The sequence below is a fragment of the Pan paniscus genome, chromosome X (assembly GCF_029289425.2).
Source record: "Pan paniscus chromosome X, NHGRI_mPanPan1-v2.0_pri, whole genome shotgun sequence".
In the NCBI taxonomy this organism is placed as follows: domain Eukaryota; kingdom Metazoa; phylum Chordata; class Mammalia; order Primates; family Hominidae; genus Pan; species Pan paniscus.
Window position 1 is genome coordinate 34,396,980 of NC_073272.2, and position 25,412 is coordinate 34,422,391.

General features: G+C 35.9%; 1 protein-coding gene across 1 annotated transcript in view; it reads right to left on the reverse strand.

The window, feature by feature from the left end:
- DMD (dystrophin) overlaps positions 1–25,412 on the reverse strand; it is a 2,218,635-nt gene that overhangs the window by 1,467,053 nt on the left and 726,170 nt on the right. Inside the window, exons 12-13 of the mRNA XM_063601607.1 lie at positions 23,396–23,546; positions 5,008–5,127 (exon numbers count right to left, since the gene is read on the reverse strand). Of these exons, the coding sequence (XP_063457677.1) occupies positions 5,008–5,127; positions 23,396–23,546 (271 nt within the window). The remainder of the gene's footprint in view (positions 1–5,007; positions 5,128–23,395; positions 23,547–25,412) is intronic.

Below are 25,412 nucleotides of genomic sequence, written 5' to 3' on the forward strand. Positions count from 1 at the left end.
TCAGCTTCTCTGGTCTTGAGGCTTTTGGACTTGGACTGCACCAGGCTACTAGGTTCTCTCTTCTCCCAGCTTGCAGATGGTGTATCATGGGACTTCACCTTGTAATCATGTGAGCCAATTCTCCATGATAAACTCCTAAATGTATATTTTATATACACATATATACATCTATCTATCCATCCATCCATCCATCCATCCAGTTGGTTCTGTCCTTCTAGAGAACCTTAATACACTCTGTCTTTATCCATTCTTTATAATTCTTTTTATTAGGAAAATCAAAATACGATATGATAGTCTTGCTATGTTGCCCAGGCTAATCTTTGAACTTCTGGGCTCAAGCAATATTCTCTCCCAAGCCTTCCAAAGTGCTGGGATTACAGGTGTGAGCCACTGTACCTGGCCTCATTCTTTTCATATACTTTTAATTCTCCAAAATATTAGGCAGTAACTTCAATATTAAAGTATTTTAACAAAATAATTCAAATGCCTTTTATATGGCAGAAATTCTCCTGGTTCTATGACCACACAGACCTTCAATACATCTATAGTTGGCTCTCAACTTTTAACTTGTACAGAATAACATACCTGAAAATAGGGTTTTAATGGTTTTGCTTTTTCTTTGGAAGACATTTTCATTAGAGCATCTTCTATAAGCTATGGGCTTAACCATGTTTCTCCTTCTTTCTTTATTAGAAACAGTTATCTCCCAAGAACAAAAGGCTTTCTTTATGGTCTTTTTATAGTCTTTTTTCATGCAAGTTTTTATAAACCACGCTCTCTTGATTTACCATTTATCCATCCTAGAAACTCTACCCACCTCCACCAATCTCCCTTATGATGGCAGCAGCAGCCTGTCTGGAGCGGCCACTGCAAAGATGCCAGCTGCAGCAAGGGAGGCGTGGCAAGGGCCGTGCACTTTGTGGAGCCACCAAGGGCCAGGAACAAGCAGGAGCGCTGCTCCCTACTGAGTTGGCAGGGTGGGAGCCCCATGCTTCCAGGTGCAGCTGCAGCCACCCAGCCACAGCTCCGGACCTGGGCATTCCTGCGCTCTTGGGGGCCTGGGAAGCCCCCCTGCCTCCACATACTAAGAAGTGCCTGCTCCCACTCCCTCGCATCTCCTCGCTCCCCGCACTGGCTCCTGGGAGAAGCAAAGTTGCGGCCAAGACCAGGTGTTGTCGCAACCTGACTGGTTATGTGTGTGGTCAGGACAATGCTGGCATGCCAGCCCCCTGCTGCCTTGGGCCCCTCTGGACTTTGGGCACTGATGAGCATGGGAGAGAGGGTGAGTGGGGACTGAGGATGGTTCGGTGTGGGCCTGCAGGTACCCCTTGGTATAAACTGCCTAGGCTACATGGATGGCATGTTGATGGTGGCAGGAGGCAGACTGGCTCCTGGGCAGAAAGGGGCAGATCCACGGAGAAACCCCTCCTTCAAGCCAAGAATGGCCTGAAGCCTGGGGGCTGGGCTGCCAGTTCTGGGTGGAGTTTGTGGCCCAGAATGAGAACTTATGGTGCTTTTTCTGGGCCTATCCATGGATGTCCATGGACCAATTAGCATGTACCTCCTCCCTTCCAAGGCCATAAAAACCCCAGACTCAGACAAACTTAGACATTGGGACTACCAGCCGCAGGAAGGAGCTACCTACTTTGTGTCTCCTTGACTCTTCAGGATGACCTGCCTGCATAAAGGAGCCACCCACCATGGGTCTCCTCTCTACTCACAGCTGCACACTCCCTGGGACGATCTGCCTGTGGAAAGGAGCTACCCACCATGGTATCCTGAGAGCTGTTCTCTCGCTCAATGAAGCTCCTCTTAGCCTTGCTCACCCTCCAGTTGTCCATGTACCTCATTCTTCCTGGACATGGGACAAAAACTCAGGACTTGCTGAATGGCAGGACAAAAAGAGCTGTAACACAAACAGGGCTGAAACATGCCCCCCACTCACCATGCTATGGGCAATGAGAAACAGAGAAGAGCTGTGGCCTTTTGCAGAGCCCAGACCTTGGGGCTCCTCAAGCAAGGGTTGTGGCATGCTGTAACACGCTCCTTGGGGCTCTGTGGTTCCTGGTGTCTCTGAGCTTTCAGTTGCCACCGCGATCCCCTGTCCAGACATTGGTGCCTGCAGCAGAAGGTACTTGTGGTACACATCTGGTCCAGCCACAGCCTCACATGGAGCTGCCACCAGTACTGGTGCCTGGAGCTGCCTTCCGCTGCAGCTGGCATGCCTGTCTGTGCACAGTGGCCAGGCCTCATGCTTGCTTGCTCACATACCTCTTACTGCTCCGTGCCTGGCTTGCCATTGGCAGGCATGGGGATCCGGGCCAGTAGTGCAAGCCAAGCACAGCCTGCCAGGCTGAGTGGGTGGAAGGAGCCCAGTGGGCACAAGCAAAACCCAGACAGAGGTGCTGCCGGACACAGAGGTTTCTGGCTGGCAAAGTGACACCCAAGGATCCCATGACACTTACATGCACACTTTATCCATTTTCCTCCAATGTATTATTTAGATCTTAGCTTAAAGAAAACTTTCCTCAGGAATCATCTGTTGCGTTCAAAGTTCAGTCTAAGTCAGAGTAATTCCCTGTCACAAAAGCTTATTTTTTGCCTTTATAAATAAGTTGCATCCATTCTTTAACATTTGCTCATTTTTAAAAATACTTTATTAATGTCTATTTTTATACTGGATTGCATGTACCATGAGCGCTGTTCCCATGCCTACCTGCCTATCATAGTGACCATGGATGACAAGGAATTAGCATTCTACTACAAAGAGGGAGCCTGAGATATAGTCACCATTGTTCCAGGGTTCCAAGGAAGGCAGTAGGCTCTCAAATTACCCATCGCAACCAGGGTAGATAGTGACAAATTCTTTTTTTTAACTGTCTTACCTGGTTACCCAACACAATCCCTGGGACATAGTAAGAACATAACGAGTACTTGTTGAAAAAAATTCAAATGGGATATGGAATGCTTAGAAAAAGATGTGGTAATGACCTGTAAAACTGAAGACTATATAAATGACCAATTTTAGTTATAAAATTTAGTTTATAAAAATATTTCTCAATCAAATTAGTTAACTGGCATCACTACCTATTAAACAGACTCTCTAGGCACTGACATCCTGGAAGCCTCTAAAGTTAAGGACAAGACTCTAATCTATGGTAACATTGCTGAGGGACAAGCTGAACCTTTGAGAGAAAGAATCTAATTATCGGAGAGTACACTTTTCAGAATATTGCACTTCATAAGCTATGTCATCTCTCAGAATCTCTAAGCATATATTCTGACCTGTCTTTGGTTTTCTTCAAACCTTTTCCAAAGAAGACTCAAAGTATTTTAAAGTTAGAGAAATCCTAAAATATCATCATAATAGAATTTACAGAATAAATCAATACATGCAGATATATCCTATTGGAAGTATTTTTAGAGTTCTAACTCAGGGTGTTAAGTATGCATCTCTCTTCCGTATTGGACTAAATGGGGACTTCCCTTCCTACTTTCCCCCATCTGTACCTCTTTACCAATGACAGCTGGCTATCCTTTTTGAGCCTCTGGATGGCATTTCAACAGAATTGTAGTGCAATGGATGAAGGAATTGTGGTGATGTGGGATGCCAGGGCGAAGGAAGAGAAGGTGTGAGATGGGCACTCAACACTAATAGGTTTTGAGGAATAAGTTATGGATAGCCAGACTCTGCTCTAATAAAAAGCCTGCTAAGATCCTTCTCTGAGTCCTGATGATTGTTTTTCTTTTAGGGGATCCAAATACCTGTTTCTCTTTCCTGTAATTCTTCTAATTACGTCTACCAGAATCCCTCTCAGTCCAGTATTAAACATATTAAAGTCCACAGTCTCTGAAGCTACCCTAGAATTATAATATACCCAGGGTATTTGTGTTAAATTTATTTTTTTTATGTTTTTATACTTTATCAATCTTTTAATACTTTATGATTTCTCCTTACTCCTCCTTCTGTACCATCTTCTCGTCCTCTTCTTCTTGCTTTTAAAAAGTAAACTAGGTAAGACAAGATTATATCACTTGCAAAGAACCTAAGAATCATCTCTGTTTCAAAGTCAAATGGAAGCAGAGCATTCCACGACAATTCCAGCCAATAGTTAAATAAAGTATAGAACTCAAGCATGGATTCTTTTGGGACAGAGGGAACTGATGGGATGGAATGAAAGAAAAGTTATAGCAAGGGCTTTCTCTCCACTTGATTCCTTTTAATGCTGCCCTTTCAGATACTAGTCTAGATTATCTTAAAGTCACATGACACTACAGAGCTATATAGAGGCAAAATGAGAACATCAAAAGAGGAAAGAAGATTGAAGACAAAAGAGGAGGCTGGAAGGCAGTAGCCATTAAAGGGGTATGCAATCATGGACAAATGCAGATAGAGTTTAAGCAAATTAGGGATAATCAGTACATTTACCGATATTTAGTAGATGTCTTTGGGCCAAAGAAATAAAGGCAGAAAATAAGGTGAAAATGAAAGCAAGTAGAAAGCAAATACAGAAGAGTATAGGCCCACCATACAACCATCTGTGAGTTCCACGGACTGTTTTTCAAGATGCCTAAACCACACAAGCATCACCTTGGATGAATTATATTGAAAAGCTATTCACACTGGGTCAGCTAATGATGAAATGGGTGCTTTCAATTGTTATTTTAAATGGAAATACTCCATGCCTTAGAAAAATGTCTGCATTTAAATTTTTTTTTAACCAGTAACCTCCCTTCAAACCCCTGCTTCCCAGCCTTATTTAATATTAATTGAAATTTTCTGGTAAAGTATTAGATTTTACCCATCCGCAGTTAGTTACTATTGTATCAGAATTATGGAATTCTTTAAATCACAGCACTTTAGCTGATTATGAGTGTGTGTATGTTGTACACATATTGTATTCTAAGTATTTTAATATATAAATTGCATTCTAAATTTTTAAAATACTTTTCAAGTTATATTTCTTTTAAAGGACATATTTAGTTTACTAAGCAAAATAATCTGACCTTAAGTTGTTCTTCCAAAGCAGCAGTTGCGTGGTCTCCACTAGATTCATCAACTACCACCACCATGTGAGTGAGAGAATTGACCCTGACTTGTTCTTGTTCTAGATCTTCTTGAAGCACCTGAAAGATAAAATGTTTTAAAGGAAGTTAAAATGATATTCTTACATGTTTGTTGAAATGATTTGCTCTCAAATGGTGAAATTTATTTCTGCTACATCTCAGGTAATCCTAATTTTTATTAAACTAAAACCATTCCAAGCCAATTTTCTGCTATGACGCTCAGCAAAATTTATATGTTCTATTCTTAATTTAACTGGAAAGTATCTAGAGAAGACAAATGTTAAGAAAGGTACAGCAGGATGTTCTCCTTCTCGTCCCACCCCCTTTCTCCCTTTCAAGGAATTTTTTCCTACAACTATCAGCACTTCTGGCATTTTCAGGCTCTTCTTCTCTACTGAACTTCTCCATTACCATAAAAATAAAACAAACTCTTGATCCAACAAACCGGTCCTGCTACTGTCCTATTATGTGTTCCTCTTCACTGAAAAAAAAAAAAAACAAATGTATCCTATAGTTACTGTGTCTACATATTTATCCTACTATTCACTTTGCCCACTAACCCATTGAAATATCTTTTGTAAAGGACACCATCAACTTTCATGTTCCTAAATTCAATAACCATTTGTTATAGCGTCTTACTTGACATGTTGATTACTAACCTAATTGGCCACTCCCTCATTCTTGACACCTTCTCTTGATTACCCTCCTACCTATGTGCTACTTTTTTTATTTTTTTTTCTATTTTGGAGACGGATTCTCACTGTGTCACCCAGGGTGGAATGCCAATGGCATGATCTTGGCTCACTGCAAACTCCACCTACCGGGTTCAAGGGATTCTCCTGCCTCAGCCTCCCGAGTAGCTGAGATTACAGGTGCACACCACCACGCCCAGCTAATTTTTTGTATTTTCAGTTGAGACGGGATTTCACCACGTTGGCCAGGCTGCTCTCAAACTCCTGACCTCAGGTAATCTACCCACCTCAGCCTCCCAAAGTGCTGAGATTACAGACGTGAGCCACTGTGCCTGGCCTATACACTACTTTTTAGCTCCTTTACTCATTTTTTCTCTTCCGCTCAAACTACAAATCAGATGTCAGTCCGATTTATAAAAACCAATAGATTTCTATCATACTAAGAAAGAAAATTTAACTTCTCTACCTGAAATTCTTATATGATCTAGCACCTGCCTACCTCACCAGTCTAATTGTATACCATTCTCGCCCTCACAGTGTTTCAGAATGACTTCCTTTGTCTCTCTCCCAAAAATGTGTCAAGCTGTTCCCTCTACCAGGATTGCTTTTCTTCCAGATGTTTAAATCATTTCTTTATCATTCAGGACTCAATATAAGTGTCACCTACCTAGAGCAGCTTTTCATGAGCAAACTATCCAATGTTGCTCCCTAGTAATTCACCATTTCTGTCATTTTTTTAATCATAGTATTGTCACTACTCAATAATTTCTTATGTATCAGCTTAGTCCTTTTGTCTCTACTTACTATAATAGGCAGTCCACTAGAACAGAGATGCCCTCTGTCCTTCTCACTATGTATTACAAGCAAATAAAGATCAATAAACATTTGTCAGATAAATGGTACCATGTGGGGGTTTGGGGAAAACATGCACAGATGAGTTGGTTCCTTCCTGATTGCACAAAGATTACAATATAATAGGAAGAATTAGTGATTTTTGGTGTAATCACAATTACACTAACCTCAACAGAAAATAACCACTTGGTCTCAACTGAATCCTGGGATAAAACCAGAATAATTCAAATATTGCCTTTGTAACTTACAAATGTGGCTCTGAAAAAATCATTTCCCCCTATTAAGTGAGGCTGTCACAAAACAGTATTTCCAATCTTTTTAAAAACATGATGTACAATTATTTTGTAATGATGAACAGGGGTAAACACAGGAATAAATTAGGGGTAAACAAAGGAGGCTACTCTAGAACCAAGGTATGTTGCCTGGGTGCTCCAGATCCCATAAGACCTTACCCTGTTACACTATTTATTATTGGGATTTCTCTGAATAGCTATTTGAGACTTCTAGCCAACTACTTTGTTTCTTAGAACATTTTGTTACATAACACAAGAGTGGAGAAACAAGTTTGGGACATTTCCCGTTACTTTCTGGCAAACGTGCTGTCCCTACTTGCAAAACAACAGTGCTTAGCACCTATCAGTCTAGCTCTTAGGTATTCAAACTCTATGGCAGGTGGAAGGGAACTTATTAGGATGGCTGAATCACAATCTCAAATGCATGAGCATTTTTATCCTAGGCTTCTTATTTTCCAAGCCTCAACATTTTAGAACACTATAAAATCACTTCTTTTTACTTCGTCTCTCTAGATTTTCATACTACATTTTCAAGTGAAGCAATTTAGAATAAAATGACTATGCATCTATTTTGTGTGTGCAATCTATACTGCCTATCATGCCTTTGACATTCCAGAGCTTATAATGGTTAATAAAACTCTTTTTGCCATGAGGCCAAAAATGGAAACATTAAAATTCAGAGTTGTCCTTGACAGTCATGTTGAGTCTGTGTTTTCTGAGTTATATAAGACAGGACTGGGAACATTTTGAAGGTGTCAGCCAGGAATGTTTCAAATAACAATTAAAATGATAATTTGGTGGCCAGTGTATCCTAAGTTGGTTTTCTGAATTTAGTCAATTCTTTTCTGTCCTTAAATGAGTATATATAATTACATATATTATAAAATTACAAGTAAATAATGCCAGTTTTCATTTTCACATGTAAATTGCTTTTTCACAATTTTAAAATATTTTACTTAAGAAGTGTAAGAAAAACATTGGATCCATGGAATGAATCCAACTCTTATTGAGTCTTTTAAAGTCTATGTGATCAAACGTACTATATTCTCCATTACTTACTTGTTCTGATTTTGTTTCGTTTATCTATTTGTTTTATAATTGGAAATGGCATTCTTGCCATATTGATCAAGGGTTTATATTTTATGCTTGGCAGAAGTGCTAACGTAAAGTACCACTAAAGCGAGTTGTGAGATGATAGCATTAAAATCAAACACAAGAACCCTCTGGACTTACGGTGAGTACAAGGAAATAAAGGAGTGGGGAAAGGCTCTCTACAGTGACTAAGAACGTTGAAGAGTCCAGAGTGCTGGAGTAGATTTGCATAAGGTACATTTGATTTAATGTTATTTCCAGTATCTCTTCTCCTCTATGACTTTTTAAAATTGTATTTCTTCTTTCTCAGCTAATTAGGAATTAAACTAAAAAAGGTTAAACTGACTTTTTTGAGCACACTAAATAGCTGTAACACAAAAGCTATGGTAAAACAGTAAGCACGTCTCCTATTTTCTCAGACTTCAAATGTGAAATAAATATTAGTGAATATAACTGTATTAGCTAATCTCCTTAATATCAGCAAAATACAAATTATAAACTATACAACGTTCAGGGTTTACTTTTACACTGATTCTTACAAGTAGCAGAAACGCCAGACATAAAAAGCTGGAGTTAAAAAGTTCAATTGTTCTGCCAAACTAGGAATCCATGAATAAAGGCCTTGATCACTGGGGTAAAGAATGCCTGCCTGTTTCTCCAGTTGCAAAGAAATGAATTCTCAAGAGTATTTAAAAAAAAATAATATGCTAAAGTGTTGTAAGGCTATATTTAATTAAAATTTTAAATACTGACTTCTTATGGATTTCAATTTTTCATAGATGAATTTATACAATGGAGATTTATATTGGATTTGCTAATTAAGCCTGAAATATGAGCCAAATAGTTTCCAAATATAGATGCATCCCTAGAGAAGTACACAAAAATGTTTGTCTGTCAGAAAATAATACCTTCAAATTAAAATATTGTAATACAATATTGTTAAAATGTTTTATTAAAAGCTTCCAGATTGTACATACACATACACATATATACACACATACTAGGTACTTTATTATGCATTTATTTTCATTATTTTATTAAAGGAATGCTTTTGTAACACTTACCAGATTTCAAACATCTATCATGTTCCTAGTTAAATTTCATTACCATTATTAGATACAAATGTTACCAATGTTTGTTCTCAAATGTCAAATAATGTATTTTTTTCTTTATGACAAGAGAAAAGGCCAACAGGGAGATTTAACATTAAGAATGCCTAGATTTGACAAACAGTTTTTGTTATACCTCTGTGAATAATTGTATTTCTTGTAAATAAGTCTCTAGTTAAAGGGCTTAACAAAATTTGTTTCTCCCTTAGTACATGTTCCCAATTTTATTATTTAAACATGACTTTTCTTGTAGTTCTTTTAAATGCCATCAGTGATACTGAATTCTTCTGGCTCTTGTCCATGTCAAGTTGGTTTTCAAAAGTGGCTTAGAAAAACCACTGGAGAGCCACTTCACTGTTTATTGTAGACCTATGCTATTTTACCCTTTCTTAGAACACATGTAAAATAATACTTAGGAAATAAAGACATGGAATTATGTAAGGCTAGGGAAATTTTTGATTTGATGTTTAAAGGTGAAGAGCAATAATTAATAGAAAGGCAGTATAATAGAAAACAAAAACAAGGTTGGGTATCCTGTAAATTCGATGGGAGAAGCTTTTGTTTTACTTGTCTATTTCTTTTGGCCATAGCATAGACTCAGCTATGCAAAGAACAGGAAAAGAACAGCTGTTACCTATATGTAAAGTTTTGTTTTTTTTTTAACTACTCCTCCGACTTCATTGAATACCCAACAGCTAATTGCCAGTACTTGCAGGTCACACACACACAAACACACACACACACACAAAACACACCCCTAGAAACAACACAGAACGCTGCTCATCATGAATTGGAAGGCAATCTATTGTCCAAAAATGACTTTAAAATTAATATATTTAGATGTTTAATTACAAATATTAAGTAGTTTGTAGTTTATCTAAATAAATGCACACATAAGAAAAGACTAACGAGAAAAAAATTGTAGCAAACATAAAATTTGCAAAGGACGTTAAGAATTCAGAAGGTTCTAGGAATAGAGTTGAGTCTAACATCTAGGAAAGAAGTATCTTAAAAAAGCTGTCTCATGAACAAAAAAATCCCTAGATACTAATGATCATGTGAATTCAAGACATCTGGACAGGAATTGACTTTTTTTCAAATAAAAACTTCAAGTACAGATCAGAAAGTGTTAGGATTTCTTGGGAAATGATGGGGTGGTAGGTAATTTATTTTTTTCACTCTTTTCCTCTATGCCCCATTCTTTCTACCACCTCGACACTGGGCTAGGCTCTATATCCCTTGCTGGCCTGAATGAAATGATCTGGAAAGGACTTTCAATTTTATTTGCAGTGAAATATTCACTTTGCTAAGCCTGGCTGGTCACAGTATTGTCTAGCTTTCCATGAAGATCTATTTACGGTATATAACTTTGTTATAAATTTGCTGAATATTTTAAATAATCTTCCTCAATAGGCTACCCTAGAAAAGCTTTTGATATTCACTGACTTAAATGTGATTGAATATCTTTATTAGTTCTTATATCAGAACACACTGATTTTATCTTTTTGTTAGAAATGAATGTTTATGTTTCTGCCAACTCCTAAGCTACCAAATGGGGGTTCTGAAAGACTGTTTCAATGGAGAGATTTGAAAGGCTATAAAAGCACACTAAATGCTTCTCGATAGCCTAAAGGGGACTCAATAAATACGAAAAGAAACTGTTTTAAAAATAAAGTAGACAATTAATATACTCCTACATATGGAAAAGGACATAGGATGAAATAGATTGACCAAAACTTGTGCATGACTATGAGGAGACAGTAAAACTGTAGTCAAAAGTGTAGCATCTGAAATCAGATTTTCTATGTGTAATTCCTGGAAGCATCAATAACCAATCATGTGACTTTGAGAAAGTCATCAACCACACCACGCCTCAGCTTCCTAATTTGTAAAACTAAGATAATAAAACTGCCTATTTCTTTATGTAGTTAAGAAGATTGAATAAGGTAAAATTGTTTTGCATTTTGCCTGGAAAACAATATAATTGCAAAAATATTAGCATCTAATTAGTTGAAAGAATTCATATTTAGCCATATTTATATCAAAGATTTGAAACTAAACTGCAATGACCTAACCTACTACTAATCTATTTCACCCTCATCTAATACATTCTGACTATCATCCTTTCTAATAGACATCATAAGTACAGGAAGAGAATGTGATTTTTCAAAAGTCATGAAAAGAAGTGAAGTTACAGCAAAGTTTTAAGGTCTGGAGAAATATACAGTAAGTGTTAAATTCTTAAATAATACCTGAACTTTCAATTTATTTACACTACATTAATAAAAGTAGGTTCGAACTACCTGATCTGATGGTTATCATAGAAAAATTTGCATGGGCAGACATATGTCATGGAGTGAGGACAGTCCCTAATCACGAAATGGTAGCCCTCAATTCTCTTGCCTTTCCTACTCTTTCTACAATCCATGCGTGTACCCACCCATACATTCTGCATATAGTTACAGAATTAAAATCAGATTAAAAACCAATAACACTGAATAAATAATTATAAAATGCCTTTACTGAAAATAATTATTGAAAAAGAAAAGATTATTGGGAGAGAGTTGGGGTGGAAAGTTTCAGGCAGAGCACAGAGGAAATGATATGCATTGTGCTGCTAACAGAATATAGTTGTGAAATTCAGTTCCAATGATTATCCTCCTTCCCAGACAGTATTGCCATTCTTATCATAAGCCTATATTCCTGTTTCCCTTATAGTCCCTTTTTCCTCTGTTTTAAAGAACTACAGGAGTAATGGTGATGAATTATTTCATTAAGCATTTTGATTCTGAGTATTTAATGTGTAGCTACCACTACTGCTGACTCTATGTTGGAAGACTCATATGCACTCAGTCTCTGTACCTTCTATCTAGACATTCCCAATCCTGGCAATCCAAATGCCACAACATCTTCAAATCTCTTCGTCACTTCTCTGCATCTGCTCTAGCCTCTAGGATCTCAGGTGGAGTCAAGCTTCACTGGAATCTCAAAATGGAGAGAAATGGTCTCAAAGGCAGACAGGTCAAAGTTAAAACCAGAATCTACCAATTAATACTGAAGTTACCTTGAACAACTCCTTAAACTCTTTGAACACATCTATTTGTGTGTAAAATCAAGTATTAATATCCTTCCAGGCCAGACATTTATAAAACATTCTATTCTACAACCACAGTATGTACATTATTCTCATCTGCACATGGATCATTATCAAAAATTGAAAATGTGCTAGGCCACAAGGTGGTTCTTAACACATTTTTAAAAAAATCAAAATGATATCAAGCATCTTCTTGCACCACAGTGGAAAAAAACTAGAAATGAGTACCAAGAAGACTCCTTAAATCTATACAAATACATGGAAATTAAACAACCTGCTCCTGAATGATCTTTGGACAATGAAATCAAGGAAGAAATTAAAACTTTTTGAAACAAATGAAAAGAGACATACAACATACCTCCACCTCTGGGATACAGCAAAAGCAGTCCTAAGATGGAAATTTATAGCATTAACTGCCTACACCAAAAAGATAGAAAGATCTAAAATTAGCAAACTAATATTGTACTTCAATGAACTAGAAAAACAAGAACAAACCGAAACCAAAGCTAGCAGAATATAAGAAATAACAATGATCAGAGCAGAACTAAATGAAACTGAGATAATAAAAGACAAAAAATTAAAAAAATTAGAGAGTTTTCTTTGAAAAGATAAACAAAATTGATAGGCCACTAGCTAGATTAACCAAGAAAAAAAGAGAGGAATCAAATAAGCAAAGTCAGAGATGATAAATGTGACGTTACAACTGATACCATAGAAATACGAAAGATTATCAGACTACTATGGGCATCTCTAGGTACACAAATTAGAAAATCTGGAGGAAATGAATAAATTCCTGGATACATATCAACTCCCAAAATTGAACCACAAGAAGCAAAAATCTTGGACAGACCAATAACAAATAGTGAAACTGAATCAGTAATAAATATCTCCAAATAAAATAAAGCTCAGGACCAGACGTATTCACAGCCGAATTCTACCAGACATGCAGAGAACTGGTACCAATCCTATTGTAACTGTTGCAAAATATCAAACAGGAGGAAATTCTCCCTAATTCATTCTACGAAGCCAGTATCACCATGATACCAAAGGCAGGTAAGGACACAACAAAAAGGAAACCACAGGCCAATATCCCTGATGAACATAGATGCAAAAATCCTCAACAGAATGCAAGCAAACCAAACCCAAAAGCATAACAAAAAGATAATACATGACAATAACCTGAGCTTTATGCCAGATAGGTAGGGATATATGCAGAGCAATATCTGTGATTCACCACAAAACACAATATATGTGTTGTGTGGTGCAATATATGCAGAGCAATATATGGAATTCACCACATAAAAAGAATTAAAAACAAAAACCATATGATCATCTCAATAGATGCAGAAAAGGCATTTGATAAAATCCAGCCTCTCCCCAAGATAAAGAACCTCAACAACTAGGTATTGAAAGAACATATCTCAAAATAACAAAAGTCATATATGACAAACCAAGAGCCAACATTGTACTAAACAGGGACATGTTGAGAGCACCCCCCTCCCCCAAGAACTACAACAAGACAAGGATACCCATTTTCACTGCTCCAATTCAACATAGTACTGGAAGTCCTAGCTAGAGCAATCAGGCAAGAGAAAGAAATAAAAGGCATCCAAATTGGGAAAAAGAAAGTCAAACGATTTCCCTTCACTGATGATAGGATTTTACGTCTAGAAAACCCTTAAGACTCCTGTAAAAGGACCCTATATTTGATAAATGACTTCAGTAAAGTTTCAGGATATGAAATCAATGTACAAAATCAGTAGCATTTATATACACCAATAATGATCAAGCTGAGAATCAAATCAAGAACTCAATCTCATTTACAACAACTACAAAAAAAATACCTAGGAACACCTTTAAACAAAAAAGTGAAAGGTGTCTACAAGGAGAACTACAAAACACCCATGAAATAAATCAGAGATGACACAAACAAATGGAAAAACTTTCCCTGCTCATGGATTGGGAGAATCAATATTGTTAAAATAACCACAATGCTCAAAGCAATCTACAGATTGAACACAGTCCTTATAAATTACCACCATCATTTTTCACAGAATTAGAAAAAGATACTAAAATACATAGAGAATCAGAAAAGAGCCCAAATAGTCAAATCAATGCTAAGCAAGAAGAATAAAGTTGAAGGCATCACATTACCTGACTTCAAATTATACTACAAGGCTACAGTAACCAAAACAGCATGGTACTGGTATAAAAACAGATACATATAGATTGATTTAACCAAATTAAGAACCCAGATATAAAACCACATATCTATGACCAACACATCTTTAACAAAGTAAAAAAATGTATATATACACTGGGGAAAGGACATCCTATTCAGTAAATTGTGCTGTAAATATTGGATAGTCATAAGCAGAAGAATGAAACTGGGTCATAAATCACCATATACAAAAATTAACTCAAAATTTATTAAAGACTTAAAAGTAAGACCTGAAAATACAAAAATCCTAAAAGAAAACCTAGGAAAAACTCTTCTCGACACTGGCCTGGGCAAAGAATTTATGACTAAGTACTCAAAAACAAAAGTAGACAAATGGAACTTAATTTTAAAATCTTCTGAACAGCAAAAACAAACAAACAAAAAAACAAAAAACAACCAACAGAATGAACAGACAACTTATAGAATGGAAAACAATTCCGAACTATACATCTAACAAAAAACTAATATCTAGAATCTAAAAATAACTCAACAAGAAGAAAAATAGATAACCCCATTAAAAAGTAGGCAAAGGACATTAGCAGACATTTTTTAAAAGAAGATAAACAAGTGGCCAACAAACATATGAAAAAATGCTCAACATCACTAATCATGAGAGAAATGCAAATTAAAACCACAAGGAGATATCATCTCACACCAATCAGTATGGCTATTTGTTTTTTTCAATGTCATTTAAAAATTTGTGGATACAGTGTAGGTGTATTAGTGGGGTACATGAGATGTTTTGATACAGGCATGCAAAGTGAAATAATCACATCATGGAGAATTTAGTATCTATCACCTTAAGCATTTGTCCTTTGTCTTACAAGCAATCCAATTATATGCTTTCAGTTATTGTAAAATGTACAAGTTATTACTGACCATAGTTACTGTATGATATGATCAAATATTATGTCTTTTCATTCTTTCTAACTGTAATTTTTGTACCCAATAACCATCCCCACCTCCCTTCCACCACCCTTCCCAGTCTCTGATAACCATCCTTCTACTCTCTATTTCCATGACTTCAATTGTTTTAATTTTTAGATCCCACAAATAAGTCAGAACGTATGAGATGTTTGTCTTTCTGTGCCTGGCTTATTTCACTTAACATAACGATCTCTAGTTCCATCCACATTGTTCCAAATGACAGTATCTCATTTTTTTAAAGGGATAGCTGTCATTAAAAAAGTCAAACAACAGGTGTTGGCAAGGATGTGTAGAAAAGAAAATGTTTATTCACTCTTGGTGGGAATGTAAGTTAATATAAACATTATGTAAAACAGTATGGAGATTTCTCAAAGAACTTAAAACACAACTATTGGATCCTGCAATCCTAGTACTGGGTATATACTCAACAAAAACAACAAAAGGTGTTACATGAAAAAGATACCTGCAGTTGTATGTTTATCATAGCACTATTTACAATAGCAAAGAATCAACCTAAGCATCCATCAGTAAATGATTGGATAAAGAAAATGTGATATGCACATGTATATATGTGTGTATATATGCATATATATATATATACACACACATACATATATATACACACATATATACACACACACCACAGAACACTACACAGCCGTAAGAAAGTACGAAATCCTGTCTTTTGCAGTTACATGAATAGGAACTATAGGCCATTATCCTAAGTGAAGTAACTTGGAAACAGAAACCTAAATGCAACATGTTCTCACTTATAAGAAGAAACTAAACAAAGGGTACAAATGGACATCTAGAGTGGAATAATATAAACTGGAAACTACAAAAGATTAAAGGCTGGTAGGGGGTGAGGGGTGAAAAATTACCTATTGAGTATAGTGTTCGCTATTCAGATTATGGATATACTAAAATCCCAGACTCCACCACTACACGATATATCCATGTAACAAACCTGCACATGCACCCCCTCTATCTATTTTAAAACTTCTTCTAAGACATGTTTATTACTAGAGTTAAATGAGACAATACATTAAATTCAGCTTGTACAGTGCTTAGATTTGGTAGGTGGTGAGGAAATGCTTATTTTCTTTCATTTCTGACGTATTCACATTATCCTTGCATTCTTACACTGAGATTCATGGAAATAGCCCTTTTGAGCATCAGTATTTATTTCTAATAACTTGGTAATCACATTATATTTCCATTATTAAATATCCTCAGTGTGCCAAAACCGTAGACCATTATGTAAAAATAGTTTAGTGCTTTTTTAGTCTTACTAGATATGACTTAGATTTTTAATTGTTAAAGGATACAGTATCATTACTTCCAATGAATAAGAGAGTACTACCAGATGTACCAGTAGAAATCTACTAGTATTAGAAATCTACTAGAAATTCTGTTCATAACAGAAATATTAAACAGGATAGTTCTCCATATTCTTCAGAAAAAGTATCATATTCAACCTTATATTTTAACACGGGATTGGATTTACGGACATGCATTTTGTTATAAGATATGGTCATACATTTGATAAGGAAAATTATTGCCTTAAAATTCATGTTATCATATGTGTCTTAGCTTTCTTGTGAGGTTTCCCTAAAATGCATTTTAAAATGTTTTTTATAATTAGTTTATTTACATTATTAATTTTGTATTACCTATACGAAAGAACTGAAATTGATTGTTACAGTACTGGTTCAGAAAGAGAGAGACATTTTACATGAGACTAACTCAGTAAATGAGAAATAGGGTACTTATTTTTTTCCTTTAAACCCCATTGCAGAGGTCAGTGTCTTCTCATGAGGAAGTATTACAAGAGTAATGAAGTATAATAACTAATGTTAGTGCCTCTAAGGTGACACAGTCTTGATCAGGTATAATTTTTGTAGCTATACTGATATACTGTCAAACAAAGCTGTGACATTCTAAGTAATGTTACTGAATCAATACTCAGTAATTTCTAATAAAGTAAATAATAATCTGATAGCTAGAAATACTTGATTTGTAAAATAAGAATATGGGCATGGATTTTATAATATTATTATTTTCATAATCTATAGCATTACTGTGCAAATATATCCTTGGAATATGATGCTTGTTAATAGAATTCTTATGGGATATTAGATGTCTTCTCAATTAGATTTTAAAAATTGTAACTGAATATCATGCATTTACTACTATGTAGACTATACAAGTGTGATGTTCTTTTTTACATAAACTTCCAATCATTTATGTCAAAATAATACTACCACCCAAACCAATTTCATAGTCAATGGTTTAGCACTATTAAGATATTTGAATATGGGAATGCAACAGAGATAGAAGGAAAAAAGGAAAGTCAGAGATTGAAGACACCAGAGATAACATCACCAGGTAAGCCACTTTACAGATGTATTTTTCTACAGCTTTATGAATTTTTTTTTGCTGTATGCCCAACGTTTTAATTGAAATTATCAAACTTTCATGCCCTTGTCAGAAAGTTAGCCATGATGGAGACGGTTTGGATAATAAAACTAGTCAATATAATCAGAACATGTGTTCTAAAAACATTTACTGAGCATCAATTATTGACTAAGCACTCTGAAAACACAAAAGAAATCTGGCTCTCTGGTTATAATACAGTATTTTTTCAGATTATAGTGTTTATCCCCCTTACCATCATAACCATTAAACTTTCATTAAGCACTTATGAGGGCAAAAGACAGGAAATAAAATGAAACTTCATAGCAGAAACAAACAACATGTAATTTTAACCTTGCTAAATATGAGAGTGAGCTTGCTAACCACTAAAAGCACTACTTGATCCTATGGCATTGTCAAACTTAACTGAATCACTTATCCTTCTTCCAACTATTGCATTTCTCTTTTTCACTGCCTATTTTCTTAATTACCAATCTCAAGTCCCAATTGCCCAGTCCCAGAATCTATTACTTTGAGCTTTTTGTTCATTTCCTAAATCTAGTCCTATTGGTTTTGATTTGATATCGAGAATGCTTTGTACCTGTTTACAATTTTTGTTGTCATTGCTTTCATTCAGGCTCTACATACTTTCAGCAATATCCTCTTAACATGTTTTCCGGCCTCCTGTTTCTCTGCTCTTTTATTTATCCTCAAAAAATATCTTCTTAAATATTAAGATAAGTTTTCCTAAATTGCAGCTATTTCTAGTTTAATTTCTCATGAATAATGGTTTCCTATTACTCATAGAACTACTGCAAATGCCTGAGTCTTTTATATAAGACTCATGATCACCCTCCATGATCAGGCTTAAATCCTCCAGCATTCAGTATAGCACAAGATTTCATAAATGATTGGTTTCTGCATTCTTCACAGCACCCATGCGCTATAATGAGTGTTTGTTCAGTGATATGGAATAGAATGCAATGGAATGAAATGAAATGTCAGATCCTTTGGCAGAATTATACCTAAACCTTCTCTGTAACATGAACATCTAGATCATTTTAAAGGTCACCAGATGAGGATATTTCACAATCTTGGCAACCCAAATGTCTGCCTTTAACTAACCTTCAAGAAAAGGATAGGTGACTGAGTTTCTAAGAGGCTACTTACTTTGTATTAATCAGTATTTCACATATAACCTTCACTGAAGTCAGAATATAATTCACATCGGCAAATTCTTGTAATTTGTAAAGTCTTTGTTGATGCTGTCACCAAGGTTATACATCTATGCACAAAAGTCTAAATCTCTCAAAAGAATGGAAAACCTAGCTAGTAAACTCAGCTTTAAACTTCATCCCAGTCTCACTGTGCCAGGAGACAAAAGACTTCACTGTTAAATATTTTCCTTTTGAAAAAAATGCCTCCAAAATGGCAAACTTCTTTACTATTAATGAAAGCTCAAGGCTTTTCCTCCTCAATAGCATCATGCCACTCCTTCGAGGGAAATCCTTTCATTCTTTGTCAACATCACGAATAAATTCTACCCCTTAAGACAAAAAAGACCAGCTAGAATTATATGTGATATATTTTTTCACAGGGGAATGAGAGGTTCGATTTGTTTACTCCCCAGAGAGACTCACTCTTGGGTGCCTCAAAGCTAAAGCAAACCTCTAAATTCTCTCCCCACAGCAATGTCTGTGAAGAATGAGTGGTTTCTCCCAAATGGTGCAGCCAATTGAACTTTTCTTGGTTACCCAGAGTAAAGAGTTTGGCTAGATTTAATAGTAACCACCATATAGGATCAATTGCTTTACCTTACCTAATTGCCAGGTTCAGTAAAAGTGACTTATCTTCCTGACATTTCACAGTGTCTGAATTTCTAGCCTGCCTCATAATAAAATGCTGTTGAAATGAAGATAGCAAAGGATCCTGTCACAGAATATACAGAAGCATATCTGTAATATTCAGTGTACTTGCAAGATTTGCAAACATTTTAATCTTGCCCTCCAGTTGAGAGAGAGAGAGCAGGTGACCTCTGATCTGAGCAGAATTTAAATCAATTCCCAGCAACAAAATCTGTATCTTTTCTTTAATTTTGTCATCTGCAATCATCTTTAAGAAAAAATGGTGATGGCACAAGGATTTAATGTCTATCTACACAAAGCTAAAAATAAATATTATATTAGGTTAGAAGTTTGGTGATGCAGCAGATGGGAGTTGCTTTTGTGGGGACTCTAAGTTTACTGATGTATTTTGTTGTCAGAAGGAGAAATTTCCTTACTTTCAATGATTTACAATTCTTCGGGAAAAAAGCTGCAAAGCGATTCAACGACTATATAAATAAGGCTTTAGTTTGAACTCAGTTACCCAAAGAAGTAATATTTATTTTCTTTTGTTTTATGAAGTGTGGCAAGACTAACAAAACAGTGTTCCTTTAATTCTGTATGTATGCTCCTTTTAGTCTTAACAGACAATATAATGTACATGTTTCAGGTTTAAATAAAGTCAACTCTTTGCTAAATTGTTTGATGTTAAGTCACCTTCTTCTCGCCAAAATTGTTCCCAAGAAACAAAAGAGCATTATCAATTTTCAGGACTTGAATATGAATCTTTCCCTTAATTTTTATAAAAAAAAAATCTGTCCTGAAAAGTGCTCAAATAGTTAAAAGTAGGAGTTGGCCTTACTCTCTGAGCCAGAAAACCAATGCCTTCTGGCCTCTTTATGCCCTTTAAATAAATAAATAATGCCTGGAGGTAAAATGTTACATAATCAACTTGCATATAATCCTGTTGCCTTCTTTTGTTTCACATTTTTTCTTCAAGGCAATTTCATACTCATTAGAAATGGCATACTTTCAAGTAATCAATAATATATTTAAATTTTATGACAATATTTGTCAAACGTTTTCCATTTCATTCACATTATATCTTTCAGAAAAAACTACAAAACATTTCAGGTACCTGGCAGAATATTAAGATCCTGGATAGCTTGTCTCACCTTAATGAAGAGTCTGTTCAGCGTCCCAAGCTAAGAACTTCCTTCATAGCTGCCCTAGGTTATCCGTACTTAGACAGCTATGCTAACATTCTCCTTCTACTGCTCTTTTGGAGCTCTTCTCCCTGGATTTCGCTTTACACTCCAGGCATCCAGCAGCAGTGTCCTGCCTTCTGGTGTTCAGTGTTACTTGGCCTAATCTTGGCCTTTTCTAAAATACTTCAACTTCCAAAAGTATTGGACACATTTAAACTGTGACTGGAAGGAACACTAGAAACAAACTCACTCTTTTATTTCCAAAGTAAAGATACAGAGAACCTGGGACATTAAGTGATTTTTGGAAAATGACAATATAGTTAGTGGTAGAACTGGAGCTCGAATTCTGGCTTCTAGTGGGAGAAGTGTGTCTTGGGTTAGATTCCTCCAAAATCACATCCTGAACAAAAGATTTGTGAACAAATGGTTTATTTGGAGGGTGAACTCGTAAGGCATTATGAGAGCATGGGGATGTTCAGGAAGTTATCCTGTGGATACCTGGAGCTCAGTCTTACTGGGGAATCTCTGAAAGACTGTGGAGAATATACCTTAGAAATGTCCCACTATGGGACAAAGATTCTACAGGATTTCTCTATCAACTTTTACTCCTCATTGGCTAAGGGCAGCTCTGGTGGCACTAATTCCACTTCCTGTCCACCTTCAAATTGGCTGAAATGCTTCTGCACCAGAAATACCCTCCGGTAGAGAGAAGCCATTGTTGTACATCAACCTTGTCCAATCCATGACCCAGGATGGCTTTCAGTGTGGCCCAACACAAATTTGTAAACTTTCTTAAAATATTTTTTCAATTATTTCTTTTAGTTCACCAGCTATCATTAGTGTTAGTATATTTTATGTGTGGCTCAAGACAATTCTTCCAATGTCGCCCAGGGAAACCAACGGGTTGGACACCCCTGGTTTATATGGACACTTTCTGCATGTAACTTCCAGTGTAGGCCAAGGGAAAGAGGGCAGATATAGTGTCAATGAGAGAAGCAAATGTGAAACATAGGAAAAGCGGTACAAGTAATCAAGTAATCACAGTTACAATTTCTACATAATTGCAATACAGTTGATGTTTTTTTCCTGACGGCATAGCAGATGGGGATTACCATAGTTACAGTTCTTCTTAAATGCTAGATCTTAGAGGACTCCTGGGGGTCAGTAATAGTAAGGGCTGGCCCCATTTGTCATTGAAAACTGAAGCTCATTAAACTTAAAAAAAACTCTAGAACTTAGAAATAAATGTATCTTTTATTTGCATGGAAGAACTGTAAAGCTATATATGACTGAATATTATACAAAGAGAGAATTAAGTTTGACAAAAGGCAGATTTCGGAGGTATGAGGTAAAGGAGCAGATATTCCTATTCAAAGCCATAAATCCAACAACCACAGATCATAAGTAGAGTTGCCAGATAAAATAAAAGACACTCAGCAAAATGTGAATTTCAGATAAACAATGAACAATTTGGGACACACACTAAGAAAATTATTTGTTGTTTATCTGAAATTTACATTTAGGTAGGCTTCTTTTATTTCTGTTTGCTAAATGTGGCAACCCTAATCCTGGGACAATTACAAAGGATCTTGTGTGTGTGTGTTTCCTCATGAATTGAGCAGGAGCCTATTTCAACAATAAAACTCAGAGCTAATTGCAATATTTTATGGCACTTATTAAAATAAAGCACCCTCATAATTTTGGATAAGAAATATTATTGTAGAAGTCTCAATAACAGAAACAAAAAAAATGCTTTCTGGCAGTGAGGGAGCATAACTGGAAATGTACAAGTAAACTGAAGAAAAAAGATGGAAATATTAACATTTAAAAAATGTCATATTCTATAGAAAAGGAATGCTTCAGACCCTCATTTATCATCAAGCTTGGCCAGCTTCAATTTACTATAAATTGAATGTAAAATTACATTAAAAAAATCGTAGCCTTATTATTTAAATTTCCATTACAAGTAATCCCTATGAAGTCTGTCTTCCAGGAAAGCAAATTTTTAATAAATCACATACCCTGCGTTGTTCTCATCCACAAATATGTTTGATTTCTTTTCCAAATACAAAAAGCCTAGCTATGTTGTATTTTTTAAAAAAACAACAACAAATGTCTTAATCCATTTTGTGCTGCTGTAACAAAAATAACTGAGAATGAGGTAATTTAGGAAGAATGTACCTTTATTTTTTCACAGTTCTCGAGTTTGGGAAATCCAAGATCAAGATGTTAGCATCTGGTGAGGGCCTTTTCACAGAGTTTTCACATCGTGGTGCATGGTGGAGGGTCAAGAGATAGGAGAACACTGTGTGAAGCCTCTTTTATATGGGACTTGATGCTATTCTTAAGGGAGGAGCCCTGATGGATTATTCACCCTTCAATATTCCATCTCCTAATACAATCACCTGAATTTTGGAGGGGACTTATTCAAGCCATTGCAACAAAGATTGCAAAAACAATTAGGTAAAAATAATTTTTAAAATATGGCTGACTTTAAGTTTTAATTCTCTCCCATCAACCATGTCATCTGTGTTACTGTGTATAGGTACTATACACAGAGTTTGCTTTCTAGTAGAAAGCACGCAACATGAGATACACCTACCTTATGTTGTTGTACTTGGCGTTTTAGGTCTTCAAGATCAGGTCCAAGGGGCTCTTCCTCCATTTTCCTTGTTCTTTCTTCTGTTTTTGTTAGCCAGTCATTCAACTCTTTCAGTTTCTGATTCTGGAGATCCATTAAAACTCTATGTAAACTGAAAATTTGAAAGAAGCCTATTATTACCTCTTTGAAAGCAACTTACTACTGAACATCACAATGTAAAACAATAGAATTTATAATATATGGAATGTTCGCTTTTGGGGGCATCTATTGGACATTGAGAAGGATGTAAGTAAAGCCCACTATCAGTCACCCCGGAACTATTATTTCTCAGACTTACAATAGTTCACAAATCCTGATTTCTAAAAACTTTCACATAGTCAACTAAACGTGAACATGCTAACTGAAGTGCAAAGCATCTGATAATTGACTTAGTAGTATATTTTGGCAGTTGTTCGTTTACATTCTCATTATTTAGTATGTGTGGTGGTTAAAGATGGCCACAAATTCTTTGTCACTCTTCCCTTCAAGAGATGAGGTCTATTTTCCATCCCTGTGAATATGATCTGGACTTGTGATTTTTTTTTGATCATAGAATGTGGCATAACTGACACCACACCAATTCCAAGTGTAGGCTATAAAAGAACTGGCAGCATTTGTATTTCTTCCTCTCTTGAAGCCTAGATTCCATGCTGTAAAGGAGGCCAGGCTACACTACCGAATCATTAGAGACCATATAGGAGTGATTCTGGAGGATAAAATACTGTATTAGAAGTGAGCTTCCAGCTCAGCGCAGCCCAAGGGGTGACCCCCAGCTATAAAACTAGTAATATAAAAACAAACTGGCTGAGCCCTGCTTATATTCTCGGTCTTCAGATCATGACGCAATTATAAATTGTTTTCACCCATTAAGTTTGGACGTCATTTGATACAGAGAAATAGACTAGTGAAAGGGTGCTTTTTCCCCACAAAGATATAGAAAATAGTGGGCTGGGTAATGAATTTAAAGTCCAAAGGCCTAGGTTCACAGCCCAGCGGTAAGCTCTACAATGAGGTTCTTAAACGTTCTGAATTACATTTCCAGCATCAGGGACATGGGATAATGTTTTGCCTATTAATTACACAACTTTATGTTGAGGATGAAAACACATTATTGTTCATTCATTAATTCAACCAAAATTTGAGATGCAAATGAGAAGTGCTAATGGTTATTTTAAAGGAAATACTCTTTATAAACATCATGTTTAAAGCATTTTTCAAAACTATATTCTGAACATTGATCTTATAATTTGAATTAGGAATATATTATTTTGAATACATAATTTTACTCTAAAATCTTTACTGGAAGTTTCCATTAATCATCACATTTAAACACACAACGTGCACACATAGCTGAGAGTGTTTTTTAACAGATTTAATTTTTTGGCTGTTTTAGATTCACAAAAAATTAATGAGATTATAATACAAAGAGTTATCATATAACTTGCACTCAGTCTCCCGTTTTATTAACATCTTATGTTGTTATGGAACATCTCTTACAATTAATGAACCAATATTTGTGCATTGGCTGGAGACTATTATTATATTCTGATTTCCTTAAACTATTTTTTGTATTTCAGTATCTCTCCAAGGATTCCATATTACACTCAATTGTCCTGTTTCCTTAATCTGCTTTTGGCTATGACAGTTTCTCAGAATTTTTCTGGCAGTTTTTAAAAGTGCTGGCCAGGCTGGTATTTTGTAGTATGCCTCTCAGTGGGGATTTGTCTGATTTTTTTTTCTCATAATTAAACTGGGGTTTTTGAAAGACCACAGAGGTAATGGGCCATTTTCATGACATTTTATAAAGCATATATACCCTCAAAGTGACTTACCAATGTTAAATGTGACCACCTGGCTAAAGTAATAGGTGTCATGTTTATCCACTATAAAGTTACTCTTTCCCCCTCTTTTCACACTGTTTTTTAATAAGAAAGTCACTATACACAGCCCCCGTGGAGTGGGGAGTTACATTCCCTCT